At 41.6% G+C, this 16,577-nt stretch overlaps 1 protein-coding gene across 2 annotated transcripts in view; it reads left to right on the forward strand.

The window, feature by feature from the left end:
• The first annotated feature begins 2,717 nt into the window (after nucleotides 1–2,717).
• Nucleotides 2,718–16,577, forward strand: part of ZRANB1 (zinc finger RANBP2-type containing 1) — a 35,747-nt gene continuing 21,887 nt past the window's right edge. Inside the window, exons 1-3 of one of the 2 annotated variants that reach the window (XM_035137547.2) lie at nucleotides 2,718–3,096; nucleotides 12,962–13,047; nucleotides 14,129–14,979. In XM_035137547.2, coding sequence (XP_034993438.1) covers nucleotides 14,166–14,979 — 814 coding nt within the window. In that variant the 5' untranslated portion in view covers nucleotides 2,718–3,096; nucleotides 12,962–13,047; nucleotides 14,129–14,165. The remainder of the gene's footprint in view (nucleotides 3,097–12,961; nucleotides 13,048–14,128; nucleotides 14,980–16,577) is intronic. The other variant, XM_035137549.2, reaches the window with a different exon arrangement.

The raw sequence follows: 16,577 nt of genomic DNA on the forward strand, positions 1-16,577 counted from the left end.
GCACAAAATCGTGTTCGTGTTAGCTTCATAAGCATTTCCCCTTGAAAAAACCTATTCTGACAAATCCTCACACTTTTTTTCAACTCTGCAGAGGCAGCTGTGGAAAAGGTATTATGGCAAAAAAAAAGAAAAAGAAAAAACTGAGTAAGATGCATAGAAAACCACTGTTGGTTTTGACATTAATTTTTTTTAGTTCTTGGATTTGTTTTTTTACTACTTTACACTGGGCATAAAATTAAAAAAAAATCCTTCAGTAGCATCTTAAAGAACAATTAAGTTTTTATTTTGGTATGAGCTTTCGTGTGCATGCACACTTCATCAGATACAATGAAACAAAAGTAGCCAGACCCTTATGTATATTCAGGGGGTGGGGGTGATGGGAATGGGTGATGGGCTGATAGGAGTGGTAAACCTGTTGATGACTGTTAATGACTGTTAATGACTGCAATTGGTCTTGTGGGGGGGGAGCAAGGGCTGAGGTGCTAAGGAAACCTTGATCATGTATAATGAGATAAGAATCCTATGTCTCTGTTCATTTCAGGTGGCTCCATGGTTTTAAGCTTGCTAATGAGTTGCAATTCAGCCACTTCTCTTTCCAGTCTGTATCTGAAAATTTTCTGTAATGAAACAGCTGCTTTGAGATCTTGTATAGAATGTCCTGGGAGATTGAAGTGTTCTCCTACTGGTTTCTCTGTCTTGTGATTCCTGATGTCAGATTTATGTTCATTTATCCTTTGGCGTAGGGTCTGGCCTGTTTGTCCAATATAGAGAGCTGAAGGGCACTGTTGGCATTGGATGGCATACACAATGTTAGAAGATGAGCAATTAAATAGTCCTGAGATGGTATGTTGGATGTTGTTGGGGCCAGTAATGGTGTTGTCCGTGTGTATGTGGCAGCAAAGTTGGCATCCGGGTTTATTGCAGGCTCTGGTACCAGTGTCCATGTTAAGTCTGGTGGTTGTATTATCTGGGCATAGTTAAACTATGAAATTCCTTCCCCCACAAGAGGCGGTGATGGCCACCAACACGGATGGCTTTAAAAGAGTTTTAGACAAATTAATGGAGGATAAGGCTGCCAGTGGCTATGTTCCATGTCCACTGTTGCTGGAAATTGCAGGTGGGCAGAGTCCTGTTGCCCTCATGTCCCTCCCACTTGCAGGCTTCCCACAGGTTGGCCACTGTGAGAACAGGGTGCTGGATGAGATGTGCCATTGACCTGATCCAGCAAGCTCTTAACAGAGTATGTGCCAATACAAACTTAAAAATTCTGATGCAAATTACACTGATTTGCATAGGATTTTTTGGTAGATTTTTTTTAAAAAAATAATTCAACATTATCCAGAAAACCTACATCACTGCAAATCACCAGACCAAAATATCCCTATTTTCTCTTGAGTTTGTTGGACCTTCTCCAGACCATCATTGAAACCAGACACCAATTCAGCACATTCACAGTAACCCCAAAATTAGATGAAGAGGTCAAATAAGATGAAGAGGTCAAAGAAAATGTTGATGCCGCCACACTCATTGCCTGTTCTTACGTAACGACACTGGGTCTGTGTGCCCCAGGATCACATAGCTAACAACTATAACTGCCCAAGTCTTCTTCGCACAACTGTTGAAGGCTGCTGTGTAGCACACTTAACAAAGGCACAGTCAGTCCAATGTTTTATTTGATGCACAGTGTACTTGTTAAAAAGAAAAGCCACCATTTGGGCTATAGTTCAGTGGTGGAGCATGTGTGTATCCTTGGTTTGGGCACCAGTAAAAGGAATCTTGGGTAGCTGGACTGAGAAAGACCATCTTGTCTAATAATAATGCAGGGTAAAGGAACCTGCGGCCCTCCAGATGTGCTTGGGCTCCATCTCCTATCATCTCTGGTCACGGGTCATATACAGTGTAGGCTTGATACAAGTTAGAGCTCAACATTTGGGGGGAGCACAGATTTCCCCAACCTTGATTTAGAGCTACTGTCAAGGCTGAATACAATACAGTGGTACCTCGGTTTAAGTACACAATTGGTTCCAGAAGTCTGTACTTAACCTGAAGCGTGCTTAACCCGAAGCGAACTTTCCCATTGAAAGTAATGGAAAGTGGATTAATCTGTTCCACACAGGTCCATGGAGTACTTAAACTGAAAGTACTCAAACGGAAGCGTACTTAAACCTTGAGCTCCCCGGAGAAAAAGTTTGGGATATAAATGCAACAAATAAATAAACACTGTGGAAAGCGGAACAACAGGCTGCCTGAGCGTTGCGGGTGTTGAGCCCTTTATTTCGGATGGTGCAAGAGGACTTTTCTCTTTGCAGGCACAGAACAGGGAAGCAATCTGCGGGAGAAGGTGGTGGTGGCGGCGGCGGCGGCGGCAGCAGCAGAGAAAAGGGAACCCCTTTCTCGATGCTTCATGGGGAGGAAAGAGTGCCCTGCGGGTGCTTTGCAGCCGTCAAGCGGCCATCTCTGCCTTATTCGCTGTGGAGGGTCGAGGTGGGCCTCTCGGATTTTCCGCGCGTGAACAGGAAAGGTTTCTCCGTTCCACCCCCCACCTATTTTATTCCCGGATAGGAAAGGAGATACTCCCTCCCCCTTCCCCCCCCTCAGCATCCTCACAATGAGGCGCCCCAAAGACTAGGATGACATCACCCGCTCGTCTCCAAAGAGACGCCGTCCCATTGGCCGGCTGTCGGCGCCTTTCCGGCCAATGGGGACGCGGCAGGGCCCCAGGCCGGGCGGGCTGACGTGCGAGCTTCCAGTCTCTGCCGTATGGGGGTTTATTTTGTTTTGGGCCACTCCAGCCGCCGCCATTAGGCGAGCCCAGGGTAGATTCGAGAGTGGCGGGATCTCGTTGCCTGGGCTTCCTTCCCCCTCAGCCCCGCCTGGGTGGTAGCGTCCTGCCAACCAGCGACGTCCTTTTAGCCACCCAGACCAGGAAGGAACCATGTCCTGAGCTGGGGAGGGGGGGAGGGGGGAGACGGGAACGAGAGGCCGCAACCAGCGGTGCGGAGCAGGGGCGGCTGGCTAGCTGGGATGCGGGTGAGGGGCATGGGCGGCAGCCGCTGAGGAGAGACAGTCGCGGGATCAGGAGGCTGCCCAGCGAAGGTATGGAGACGGGGGTGGGGGTGGGGGAAGCGACGAGGCGGGGTGGGGTGGGGAGAGAGAGAATAAATAGCATTTCTTAATGTGTTTTTTTGGGGGGGGGACTTTTGTACTTAATGTGAGGAATTACATCACCCTGAGCCGCCTCTTTCCCCCGGTGTATATGAGGGCGAGGGGACAGTTTCTCACTGGGGGGGGGCGTTTATAGTTGCAGTTCGGAGAAGGGAGGCGAAGTCCGTCCCTCAGCTTCACAGCCCTTCCCCTTCTCCCTCCCCACAAAACCCCTGGAGGTACCCTGGGGCTTACGCGACCTCCCCCCCCGCCAGCCCCCCACACCGCGCGCCGCTTCAATGTCACTTTCTTGGCCGGGCCACCCACTCTAGTGTTGGCAAACGATTCCTAAGGCCTTTCGCTCGCTCCTAAAGAAGCTTTGAAGCTACCCCTTTTTCTCGCCCCCAAACACCACCACTTAACGATGTTGCTAAGTAGTTGCCTTGCTCACCGCCCCCCTCGTTTTTGAGCCTCCCCCCCCCCCCAACCTTTTGCTCAGGCTGGGAGAACAGGGGAGAAATGGGCTAAAACTTTGACCACTGTGTTTATAGTGTGTGTGTGGGGGGGGAGGAGATCCCTCTTGTTACCTCAACGGAGTGCTTTTCTGTTGCTCTATGTAGGGATCCCTTCCCTCCCCGCCGCGAAAAACAGAAAAAGGGTGGGTGGGTTTTGGAGCATTCGGGCACCTGCGGGCGGGGGGGGGGGGATGCTGCTGCTGTCGCCATTGGGTTGTTTACTATAAGGCTCTGCCACCTATGGCAGTTTATTCGGAGTTGGCTTTCATGCCGCTGGAAGTATTAATGTGTGCATAATGTGTACTGAATTGTTCGGTGCCCAGAAGCCTTTTTTTTGGGGGGGGGGACTACAAAATATTGCAACTCTTGTTTTTGCTTAATGTGTGTGACTTATCCGACAGGCCCCCTTGGTCTGCATGGAGAGCATCACTTCTGTTTTTGGAAACAGGAATGTGATGCAGTAAATGCTTGGTTTTGAACACCTAGTACAGTGTATCCAACGCTGTTGTTTAAAAGCTCTAACAAAACCACAATTTGGCATATGCAGCAGAGACATTTCTGTGTTCTTGCTTATCCACATTTAGTGCTGCAGTACCTACATCTTACTATAGTGAGGTCATACCTCTCCTGTTTTCCACCCCTCCTCTTCCTCATTATTCATAGACTGTAACCTGTGTCTTACTCTCTGTTGCAAAAGTGGCATGCCATAAATACTGGATGCTTTCAGTGCAGATGTTAAATTCTTTATCTTTGTTAAAGTGAAATTGACTTGATTTTGTGCAGTTGTACTCTAGCTGAGCAGCCCCCCCCCAATAGCAGCTATCACAAGGAGACTGCATCTTTGGCTTGATCACACTTTTGTGAACTGCATTAGTCATAGTAAGAAATTGTACTGGACAATGATAATTAGAACAAAATCTTCCTACATTGCAGCAGCTGTCTTAATGGCCAAACAAGGCATTTTTGGAGGTCATACAGTGCTTTTTGGAGTACCGCAGATAACCCTCTCTGTATTTGAGAGCAAGTTCCCCTGTGTTGCATTGTAAAAAAAAAATGTCTTCAAAGCTGTACAGATTCTTCTGCTGTCTTCTCAGATCTCCCCTTCTGATTTGAGAGAGTACTTTCACCCCTAGATATTCTAAAAAGATTCTGAACATACCATTTCCAGTTGATGCATTACATAGGGCAAACCCTTATAGTCTTAGGCCAGTAGTATTGAGGTCTCTGTGTGACAGCAGGGTGCCCTAAACATAGTCTGGATGCTGTTCATAACAAGGGCTGTGAAGTTGTTCTGTAATTTCATTGTTTTTTTATGAGCAAGGAATGCCTTTGCTAGAACTCATGGGATGTGACACTGTAATTGGTAATTCTGCTACATATATGCTGTCTATGATTTCAGGGGCATAAATTTATCTAGCTATCCAAAGTTTTCTGGCAGTTATTCAGTATGGCACTGAACACAAGTTGTTTTCCATGGAATAACAGGATGTTTTCATTCCCAGCTCAGTTTTCTGTAGATTTAATTTCCACTAATTCTTGAGGAATAGCTGCCTTTTGTGTGTTTGCTGCCTTTTTGGAGGTGATTTGACTTGTGAATTTCTAAGAGATGGTTCTGAAGTCCATCTCAGAATTAGTAGTTGAGTTACAAAAGCCACTTTTAGTTTATGCATATCAGAACTAGAAAGCTGAGGTTCTTTAAATGTATTATAATCAAACTTTCCTGTGCAGAAAGTTAGCATTTATGATTTGATTGTAAAGAGAATACCCCGTTATTGTTCAAATATTATTTACCACATAAAATTTTGCTTTAATTTGTATTTTATTTTAACTACAAAGAATGATGAACAGCAGAAATAACCAATAATCCAAGGCATGTATACTCAGAAGCAAGCCCCATTGAATTCAGTGGTGTACTCGTGGATAAATGTAATTAGGATTGCAGCCTTATTAAGCCTGTGGTATACCAGCAAGGTTGACACCTACCAGATGGCTTAAACTTTAGCCAGCCTATATATTTTTAGTTTAGGGATGAGAAAACCTATGATCCTCTAGATGTTGTTGGATTCCAACTCCCATCAGCCCTAGGTGGCATGGACAATCGTCTCGGATTCTGGGGATTCCAGTCCTGCTTGATTGAGTGCACACCAAATTCTCGGTGGGGACACAAGTCATGCTGCCAATCCCTGCAGAAAGGCAGACTTGGGGGCTCTTCACAGTACCACACAGGGATATTTTCAAGTCCTCCATGGTGCTTTGAAGTACTGATGTGCTGCAGATCATCTTCCTTTTCCCCAGACCATCAAGGCGGCCTACAGATAAAAATACAAAAGCACAGATAAAATAGAAACAAATTAAAAGATAAAAATATAGATAATAACAACAATAACAACATCACAGCACTAGCCCTTTCCTTAAAGACAGCCAGTTCTTAAAGACCTGTGGGAATAAAAACATCTTCACCTGCCTATGAAAGGACAATATGAAGGGAGTCAGTCTAACTTTTCTAGGAAATGAGTTCCAAACACTGACATCAGCCGCCAGAGTGGCTCCCTCTCTTGCATTCCCACCAAATGTACCTGTGAGGGTGGTGGAACTGAGATGATGCCCTTCCCTGATGATCTTGCAGCTTGGGCAGGTTCTTATGAGAGAATATGGTCTTTGAGATAGCCTGGACCTAAGCCATGTAGGGCTTTCTAGGTCAAAACCAGCACTTTGAATTGTGCCTGGAAACAAACCCTAATGGCATCAAACAATTAACAGGTGGGTGGCCCTGCCCATTTGTCAAATTTGGCCCACAAGGATCAGGGAGATAAAGATCAGGCCCACTGAGGTGAAAAGGTTTCCCATTTAGATGTGCCTTTTCAGAACTCTCTTTAGTATTTACAACATTTTACTTTCACATGTTGTGACATGATGGAGCTTTTGGTCTGTTTCTGTTAGCATATTGTAATCAGTAGTACTGAAAATTTTCATAGCCTATAGTTTTTAATGAGCTAAAGGTTTCTTAAAAACCGTTCACTACATATATTATTCGGAAATAGTTAATTTTTGTTGATGTTGACATAAACTGTAAATGAGGTTTTAACAATGAGTAAATCCAAATGGTTGATTCTCCAAGAACAGATAAAAAAGTTACTCTGTTGGTTCAGCAGAATGAAAATTAGGCATGGAAATAATGTGGTTTAACAGGTCCATCCAGTGTTGCAGTATGTAACCTTTTGAATTATACAAAACCTTTTTCTTAGGATGTTGAAGAAGACTTTTTTAAAGGAAAACTAGATGTTAAACCCATCTTACCCTTGCTAATCAGTTCCATTAAGATGGGAGGATTTTCCCCCGACAGCGCTTACTGTCAGGAAGTTCTTCCTAATGTTTAGGTGGAATATTCTTTCTTGTAGTTCTTGTAGAATCCATTGTTCAGTGTCCGCTTCTCTGGAGCAGCAGCAAACAGCCTTTCTCCCTCCTCTATATGGCATCCTTTTATATATTTGAACATGGCTATCATATCACCCCTTAAGCTTCTCTTCTCCAGGCTAAACACACCCAGTTCCCTAAGCCGTTCCTCATAAGGCATCGTTTCCAGGCCTTTGACCATTTTGGTTGCCCTCCTCTAGACACGTTCCAGCTTTTCAGTATCCTCCTTGAACTGTAGTGCCCAGAACTGGACACAGTACTAAAGGTGAACAAACTACCCCAGAAGGAGCACAATGTGTCCCCCACCAGAAGTACTACCCCTCCCCTAACACCCCACCCCCTATTATGTCAACTAGTAATGTCATTGGTAGAAGTAGATAATTTTGAACTAGCAAAGGTGAAGAACCTCTGGCCTGTCAGCCTAATTTATGCTCGTCAGTACCCTCCACGTTTGGCCTGCCTGTCCATTTCAGCAAAGTCACTCCCACCTGTCCTACACCTTGCATCATATATTACATCCAATGTGGGACTGGTAAAGGCTTGGATGAAATGGGCTTGGCTGAAAGGAACTCTGCAGGCGCTGCTGATCTGCGGTGCCTGCAAAACCCCTTGCGCAGTGCTTCCCAAGCATCCACAAGCACTGCACTTGCTTTTTTGCCCATACCGTTTGCTTTCAAATCTCCAGGGGCAAATATGGGTCACCTGATGTTGTAACGTCAAGGGGTTGACAGGTGGGCATCCTGTCAAACTTGTCCCACCAGGGTGTGTGGAGATTTGGCTCACTAGCTGGATCTAGTTTCCTACTACTGAGTATAGATTAATTTGATATAGCACTTTGTTATGGTGTGATATTGAGCAAAATATACTACCTTTAAAAGATCTATGATCTGAATAATTTCTTGAATTAGATGTAAGGGCTTCTGTATGCACAACGTGGCATTTTTTTCTACTTCAGCTCCTTTTGCATTATATAGTCTGCCTGAAGTTTCACTTAAGTTTCTGTAATTGCTGATAAACAGGTTTAGAAGCCATACTGTGTGGTGGGGTCACTTATGTAAATGCTATATAGAGTTCATCATATGGCTTGATCAGGGTCATTCAGTATGAAATTTGTACTGAAATTATGGAAAAGCTGGGTATTTTACCCTAACTGGATTAGTAGTGTCAAATAGCATTACAGTAGTACCTCCGGTTGCGGATGGGATCTGTTCCAGAACTCCGGTCAGATCCCAAGGTTTCTGCAACCAGAGGAACCGCTTCTGCTCTTGTGTGCAGGGTGGTAGAGCGCTTCTGCACATGCACGCAGGGCGAAACCTGGAAAAATACTTCTGGGTTTGCTGCGTTAGCATCCTGAAGGATACGCAACCGAAGGTGTGTGTATCCAGAGGTACCACTGTACTGTGTTTTAAGATGACTTTTTTTTTTAAAGAAAAAAACTACTACTTTTCTGCACAAATATTATAATCTACTATCTCCTCTTAAATTTATTTCTGTCTTTTTTGGTGGGTCATTCTATGTAGAACTTCCAATTTATTTGGCACAGATTTTGATACATTTCTATATGGCTTATTTTCAGCACTAGCCAAATGCGTAGAGGGCTCTGCCAAGCTACCTTGGTTTATGCTGCATCATTATCTTCCATTTGAGGATAGTATAAGAATAGAAATATATTGAACTACTGCTGGTTGTGCCAAATTGCTATACTCTTTGTTTTCTACAAATTCTAGGGATAGTATTATAATAAATGAGTGTTCAAGCAATTGATCTACATACAAGGGTTACAAATGTGTAAATAGCCTAACCTTAGTTGCTAGGAGACAGTGATAAATGGACACCTGCTATATACAGACAACTAAAGGATTTGAGGACTTGTACTTTAAAAAGTATCACTTGATTGTTGTTAAACAGTTAAGAGAAACAAAATGACCTGATTGTGAAATAATGTAACAATACAGTAATTAGAATAGCACATGATTATTATTTTGTGGTGTCAGCTGAGTGGAAACACACACATGACTCTACAAGTTCATGCTACAACGTTCATGCTAAGTCTTTGTCTCTTTTTAGAAATGTAGGCAGTACTACAGTTAAAGGTAATTCCTCACCAATTCTTCTTTTTTGCGTTTATCGTACATATATTTCAAGAGGATGCTTGGAGCTGTACAAGCATGTACCCTTTCTCCCAGTACTTAATGTCTTTTGCTAGTACTACAAAGGCAGGGACTCTAATCTATGCTACCGTGTGGAATATTAAAACAGATTTGTTAATCGTCTGTCATTGTGCCCCCCCCCAAACACATTTTTGCCATATCTTACTACCACATTTGAGAACTTTGGGAAGAACTTCAGAAGAGTGATTTATGTAGGCATTCTTGAAAATATTTTTTCCTATTTGGTTTGCATATCTAGAGCCCCCTGTGCCCTTGGCAAAAAAATCGCCTTCATGGTTCAAGAAGGATGAGAAGCTTCTCCTGCACTTGATCTCGGTAGGACAGTGGTGTCATTTAACCACACACACACATACGTCATACAATCCATAGTCTGATAGATGATTTTTGTGTCCCCCCTGGACCTGTGTCTCAGGTGAAGGCCAGTTTCACCAACTCCTAGGTATGCCTCTGACTAATTTCAAGGAGAGCTTTAATAGCTTGTTGACTTAACATGAAAAATGTGTTACTGTTACACATACATTTTTTGTTCTACTCACAGGTAAGACTTCCTATAGGTGGAACAGGAAGGGAAGCAATTTTCAAGAATTTATCTCTCCCCTTGCAGCCTCTATAGTACCCTAAATCTGTTCTGGAGAGTCCTTCATCACTCTAGAGGAGATTTCTCCATGTGCCTTCTCCACAAGAGGCCCAGAGGGTGGCAACACAAGAGTGGGCCTTTTTTATGGTGGCTCCTCCATTGTGGAATGATTTCCCCAGGGAGGCTTGCCTGGCGTTTTCGTTACATATATTTAGGTGATAGGCAAATACATTCCTCTTCTCCCAGGTCTTTGGCTAATTATACAATCTATCACCTTTTAATCTCTGTGTGGGATGGGGGGCATAGGGCTTAGGGCTGTCATTTAAAAAAGAAATTTAACCCAGTTCTTGTACATAAAGTATAAAGTTTTTGCCTTCTGCATCTAGTATATCTGAAGAAGTGTCTCCACTCCCATCATTCAACCAAGACACCAAGGTCCAGCTCTGAGGGCATTCTGATTATTCCCTCACCTGCGAGAAGTGAAGTTACAGGGAACCAGGCAGAGGGTCTTCTTGGTAGTTGCGCCCACCCTGTGGAACACCCTCCCATCAGATGTCAAGAAGATGAGCAACTATATAACCTTAGAAGACATCTGAAGGCTGCCTTAAGTTTATATGAAAGGCTTTCCTACTGTGAATACTACAAAGCCAATTCTTCTTCCTTTACACTATTCCTTCAGTTAGTAAAACAAATCAATACAAATCGACACTTGCAGCTAGTCACAACATGACATGCTAGGTTTCCAACAATGTCTGCCAGTTTCTGATATCTCTACTGGAAAAGAAGAACTGCGTGAACATTTCTGGAAGGTGGAACGATAGGGTCTTTCTCATATGAGTGTAAAATAAAATAAACAAATCATAATTTAAATTATATAATTAACACTTCTGCTTTATGCTAAAGTAGCAGTACTAGCAATTCTTTGTGATACATGACAAGAAGGATAGAATATAAATTCAATAAATAAAATACATGTTTGGTCCAAAATAGCACCTGAAACTCATGCTTTAAGTACTAAGCTAGCAGTTAAAATTGTGTTATTTTGGTTATCATTTCAAGAGCCAGCATCTGAAAATATTCCATTCATTGTGGTATTTATTCTCTTGAGGCTGGAGCAGATGAGCGGCCTGCCTGGAAACAATGGTTTTGCAAATTGGGAACATAATCCAGAAACAGATTTTGAAATTGGTATATAGGTTCTGGCTTGAGATGGCAAACCTGGTTTTCATTGGCCACAGTGCAGATGTAATACCAAACCAGCAATTATATTGATAAAAAGAAGAAAAATTCTGTACCTGGGAATGGGGCACAGTGTGTGCTCCTGAGGCTGGTTCTTGATTACAAATTAAGTGTCAAATCATTTATTTGTTTTAAAACCAAAGGTCTACACAAACAAATAATAGTTGACACTCTGCAGAGAGTACCAGAAAATCTGAACTGGGCCAAAGCAAGTGCACAAGGAGCTGCTGTAGTGATTCCTTGTAAAAAATCTGCTCTCCAATACCATATAAAGATTAAATGGTATATACAGTGGTACCTCTGGATGCGAATGGGATCCGTTCAACCTGAAGCGCCGAATCTGCTCATGCTTGCCGCGCGATTTGGCACGTGACGTCATTTGGCGCGTCTGCGCATGCGCGAATTGCCAAACCCGGAAGTAACCTGTTCCATTACTTCTGGGTTTGGCGCGTTCATAACCTGTGCTGTACGCAACCCGCAGCATTTGTATCTAGAGGTATGGCTGTAATAAAAAGGTAAAGGGACCCCTGACCATTAGGTCCAGTCGTGACCGACTCTGGGGTTGCGCGCTCATCTCGCATTATTGGCCGAGGGAGCCGGCGTATAGCTTCCAGGTCATGTGGCCAGCATGACAAAGCCACTTCTGGCATAGCTCAGCACAACTAAGGAAAGTGGGGGGGGGTTGTTATTGGGAATGTTGGTGTACACTGTTCAAATTTCACCTGCCCCACTCCTACCTTTGCTACACTGGGAAGAAACAAACTAGAATATTGCATATATGTAAGTGTAATTAATTTTGTTGTCCCCCCCCAAAAAAAATAAGGATATGGGATTTTATTGGTACCCATTCTGTAGTGGGCACTGTGAGGCTTAGATGGGAGGTGTTTTTTTGCTGTGATCAATTGCTAGGAGCAGTTCGAATCCAGTAGCCTACAACATGATCTTTTGCTTCTCTGCTACACAGTTCTGATTAGCTAATTAATGGTGGAAGCCGAAGTTGGTTGTTTCCAGAAAGATACATGCATGAGATATGTATCCATATTACTGGGTAACGAAATGGGTTTGTGACTTGAGGTTTTCTGAAAGTGAAGAACCATAGTAAGCCACTCTTGAAAGTGAGGGGACTTTCAAATGTAGCTTGTGATACGAAATGGGTAGGTATCTGCTTTTCAAAAAATGAAAAAAGTTACAAGTGATTGTTGCTTGGGTGGACCTGAAGTAAGTCGAAAAATCCCTATCTAAAACCGCCGTGGGTTTTTTCCGGATGTTGAGACATTCGTAAGCGCGCGGCCATTACCCCCATTCGTAAGTTGAAAAATTCGGTTGTTGAGTCGTTCGTAAGTCGAGGTACCACTGTACTTGGATTCTGCTTGGTTCTTTGGATCTTGGTTCATTAATAATTCCAGGGCCATTCTACTGGGGAAAAAAGTCACTTGAATATAGGAAATGGAATGAATCCTTTATTGGAATTGATCATGTGTGGGTTTGTTTGGCTGAATCACATGTCCCATGCTTGGTTTGCTATTGCATATATATATATTGCAAGGTATAATCATACTTATTGACATGTAGGTTTAGAATAACTGCCTACAAGGAAGAACATTCATATATGAGGTTTATTCTGTTTTGAAGCATTGCTAATGCTTGAGGAAATGCTTCAAGAATTTTGAAATTGATGTAGTCATAAGTAGGTTATAGCTGAGCTAGTTCTCTCTATGAAGCTGGAGTTTATCGGACTTGTGTTTGAATGATAAAGCAGCAGATCCATAGATAGTTCTGCTGCAGTTTCATTTAAAACTACTCAAAAATTTACTCTAGACATGACAAATGTGACTGATATAGTAAGTACTATTTCCTGTATGTTGTAGTAAGATTTTAACAATAATTTGTATTGTTCACAGGAAAAGCTGTGTACTTAGTGCTGTCCATCATCCTTGCCACTGAAAAGGCAGTATGGAGACGAAATAGACTCTTCAGTATAGAAAAAGTAAATAGAACAATTTTTGTTTAAAATCATATGGTCATCTGAAAAAGAAGGGTCATACATTATCTTTTGACTCCTACCTGAGTCCTTTGTTTTGTGTGATGAGTTAGTGATTCCAAAATCTGGAGGACCCTTGTAAAACAGCAATACTGGAATTAACTGGTTTAAAAGTGACTGAATGTAACAATGTTGATGTAACATAATTCTCTTAGAATGCTGTTGCCTCTTGAATGAGTTTTGAACTTAAAAAAAGAAAAAAAGGTTTAGGGATATTATGATTTCTAAAGTAACAAATCTGAGTAGTTAGTAAACTGATGTATTCCATCTTCAGCTTCTTAAAGTAGGATTTAGGAACAGCCTAAAGAGTATTTTATTCATATTTTTTCTGTTAATAAAATGATAGAGATTTCAGTCAGTACATTTAGGCATACTGTATTTCTGATATCAGGTGCTGGGCACATATATTGAACTTAAAAGTACAATACATTAGCAGAAATTAGCTTTCAGTGTATCTTCCAGGTCATTCCTGAAGGATGCTTAATAATCTGCACTGATTATTAAGTACTGTATGAGGTATAAAATAAGTAAGGCAGCTAATGACCGATTAGCATTTGTTATAATATTTTCTTTACACTATTGAGTAAAGCAATACTCAGTCAAGTGTGATATGAAAGTACTATTCAGACACCATGCTATTCAGACACAACATGGTTACGCAAATGAACCTCTGGCTCTCACTTTCTGTGGTTTATTCTGAACAAACCAGAATTTGAAGCTTCAATTTTATCCTGATTTGTTTGAACTAACTACAGTTTCCTGAGTTCAACTGTAACAGAAAATTGAAGGCTTTTACTTTCAAAGAAACATAAATCTTTTCTCCCTGCATGTGAAGGAGGGGAAAAGGGGATGAATGAAACTGAGCCTTTTCCTGACTTCTTCATGAAGAATCCATGATCAAGCATTGTGCATGAACTGTGTTTAGTTACTCTTTTGGTAAAACTCAGAGTATATATTTTTTAAATAACTGTGGATAGTACATAATTTATGTGTTCTAATAGATTTATTCTTATTCTTTTTTTTAAAGCTTTCTGCTTGAAATCATTTACTTCAAGGAGTTCAGGATGACAGAACGTGGAATAAAATGGGCTTGTGAGTATTGTACATACGAAAACTGGCCATCTGCGATCAAGTGTACCATGTGCCGTGCTCAAAGACCTAGTGGAACTATTATAACAGAAGATCCTTTCAAAAGTGGTTCAAGTGATGTCGGTAGAGATTGGGATCCTGCAAGTATTGAAGGAGGCAGCAGCCCTTTGATATGTCCAGATTCCAGTGCAAGACCAAGAGTTAAATCATCCTACAGTATGGAAAGTGCAAATAAGTGGTCATGTCACATGTGCACATACTTGAACTGGCCTCGTGCAATACGATGCACACAATGCTTGTCTCAGCGTAGGACCAGGAGTCCCACAGAATCTCCTCAGTCTTCAGGGTCTGGTTCAAGACCAGCTCCTTTCTCTGTGGATCCTTGTGAGGAGTACAATGATAGAAATAAGCTAAACATGAGGACACAGCACTGGACCTGTTCTGTCTGTACGTATGAAAACTGGGCTAAAGCCAGAAAGTGTGTTGTGTGTGACCATCCAAGACCCAACAACATCGAAGCAATAGAATTGGCAGAAACAGACGAAGCTTCCTCAATAATAAATGAGCAAGACAGAACTCGATGGAGGGGCAGCTGTAGTAGTGGTAATAGCCAAAGAAGATCACCTCCTACAACCAAACGGGAATCTGAAATGAAAATGGACTTTCAGAGAATTGAGCTGGCTGGAGCCGTTGGCAGCAAAGAAGAACTTGAAGTTGACTTCAAAAAACTAAAGCAAATAAAAAACAGAATGAAGAAGACTGACTGGCTGTTTCTTAATGCTTGTGTTGGTAAGTTCTGTGTCTGTCATATTTCATTTAGAAGGGAAGATGAATGGTGTATATTGGTTAAAATGTAAAACACAATTATTTTGGCAACCTTCACACAAAGTTTATAACAAGCATGCATATGAAGCACTTTGAACACTTAAAATCACTATACAAATGTTGAATTTCCATATTTTAACAACACAATATGTGAACTTATTTTTGTAAGGTGTAGAAATGTAGGAAAATCCTACTTAAATGCTAGCAAAATAAATACTATTGACACAAGCGTAAAATCAGAGTTGCACTTCAGTTTTAAAAATAAAGATTCTAAATGCCTTTACGAACAGTTCTTATATGAACACTAAAACATAAATTTACTTAGCCATGTGTTAATTTTTTTACCCTATTTAAAGTGGCAAGCTGTGCCTTAGAATCAGCAGCTGCAGTTCACGAGTGTTTGTAAACAGTATAGATCTTACACAAGTGTGAGGCAGTCAGTTAAAAATAACACAGAATGTAGCTCTGACCTTGGAAATACTGTTCGTAGTAACAAATATTGTTGTTGAATTTTCTGAAACAGTTTGGCATATTATAAAATACAATTTGTTTAATTATCTCCAGTGTATCAAATCTATAATGCTATTAGGATATGTCTAGTGTTCTGCTATGTGGATTTCCCCCTACAAGCAGATATTTTGGAAAATCTCGAAAGTATTTTCAAAGTATAAGGGTGGAACTGTGCTGTATATTTAATAATAATGATGATAGTAATATAGTACAATTAGTTTCATGGTGCATTAGAATAGAAGAGGACATGTTCCTGCCCCAATGAACTTACGATATATAAAACCTAACGCAAGGGAAACACATAAACATGAGGGAAGTGGTAGCTGGGGTAAAAGAATATGAGATTTTGTTTCAATTATTCTTAGGCTTGGTTACAGGCTTAGTTCTAGTGGAACAGCCTTCCCTGACCTGCTACCCTTTAGAGGTTTTTAGACACATCAGGGGCTGATGGGAGTTGTAGTTCAGACATCAGTTTCGGGAAGGTTGTATGAAAGCATTCATGAAAAAGTGGATTTTGAGGAGGGATTGAAGAGTTAAGACAAGTTACATAGACAGTTCACGCAAAAGGGTTAGGGCAGAAAATGTGTAAATAGGTATAAAATTTAGCTATGCCAGTCTGATCCAATATTTATTACAGTTTTTTCAGTATCTATAACAGATTTTTCAGGGTAGCTCATAACAAAAAAATAAAACAAATTTAAAATTCAGAAGCAAAAAAGTGCAAAGACAACAACAAAAAATCCACTCTGATTGGAAAGAATAAATTCAGTTTAAAACTAAGACCCCCCCAATATTTTTTGCCTAGTAATGAAACAACCCCCCAAATTAGATGCCAGGTGAGCCTCTGTGGGGAAGGCATTGCACAGAGGAGGTGTCCACCTACCCCCAAAGACCCGCACTTCTGTGGCTACTTATTGCATTTCATTAGTAGGGCCTCTGAATGTTTAGGCATTCAGTAGGGCCTCTGAATGTTTAGATACGTACTATCTTAATCAAAAATTATGAGATAAGCAGGTTGCCTTCAGATATGAATTCTGCCTTGTATGGCTCTG

Source organism: Zootoca vivipara, chromosome 5, assembly GCF_963506605.1.
Source record: "Zootoca vivipara chromosome 5, rZooViv1.1, whole genome shotgun sequence".
Lineage (NCBI taxonomy): Eukaryota > Metazoa > Chordata > Lepidosauria > Squamata > Lacertidae > Zootoca > Zootoca vivipara.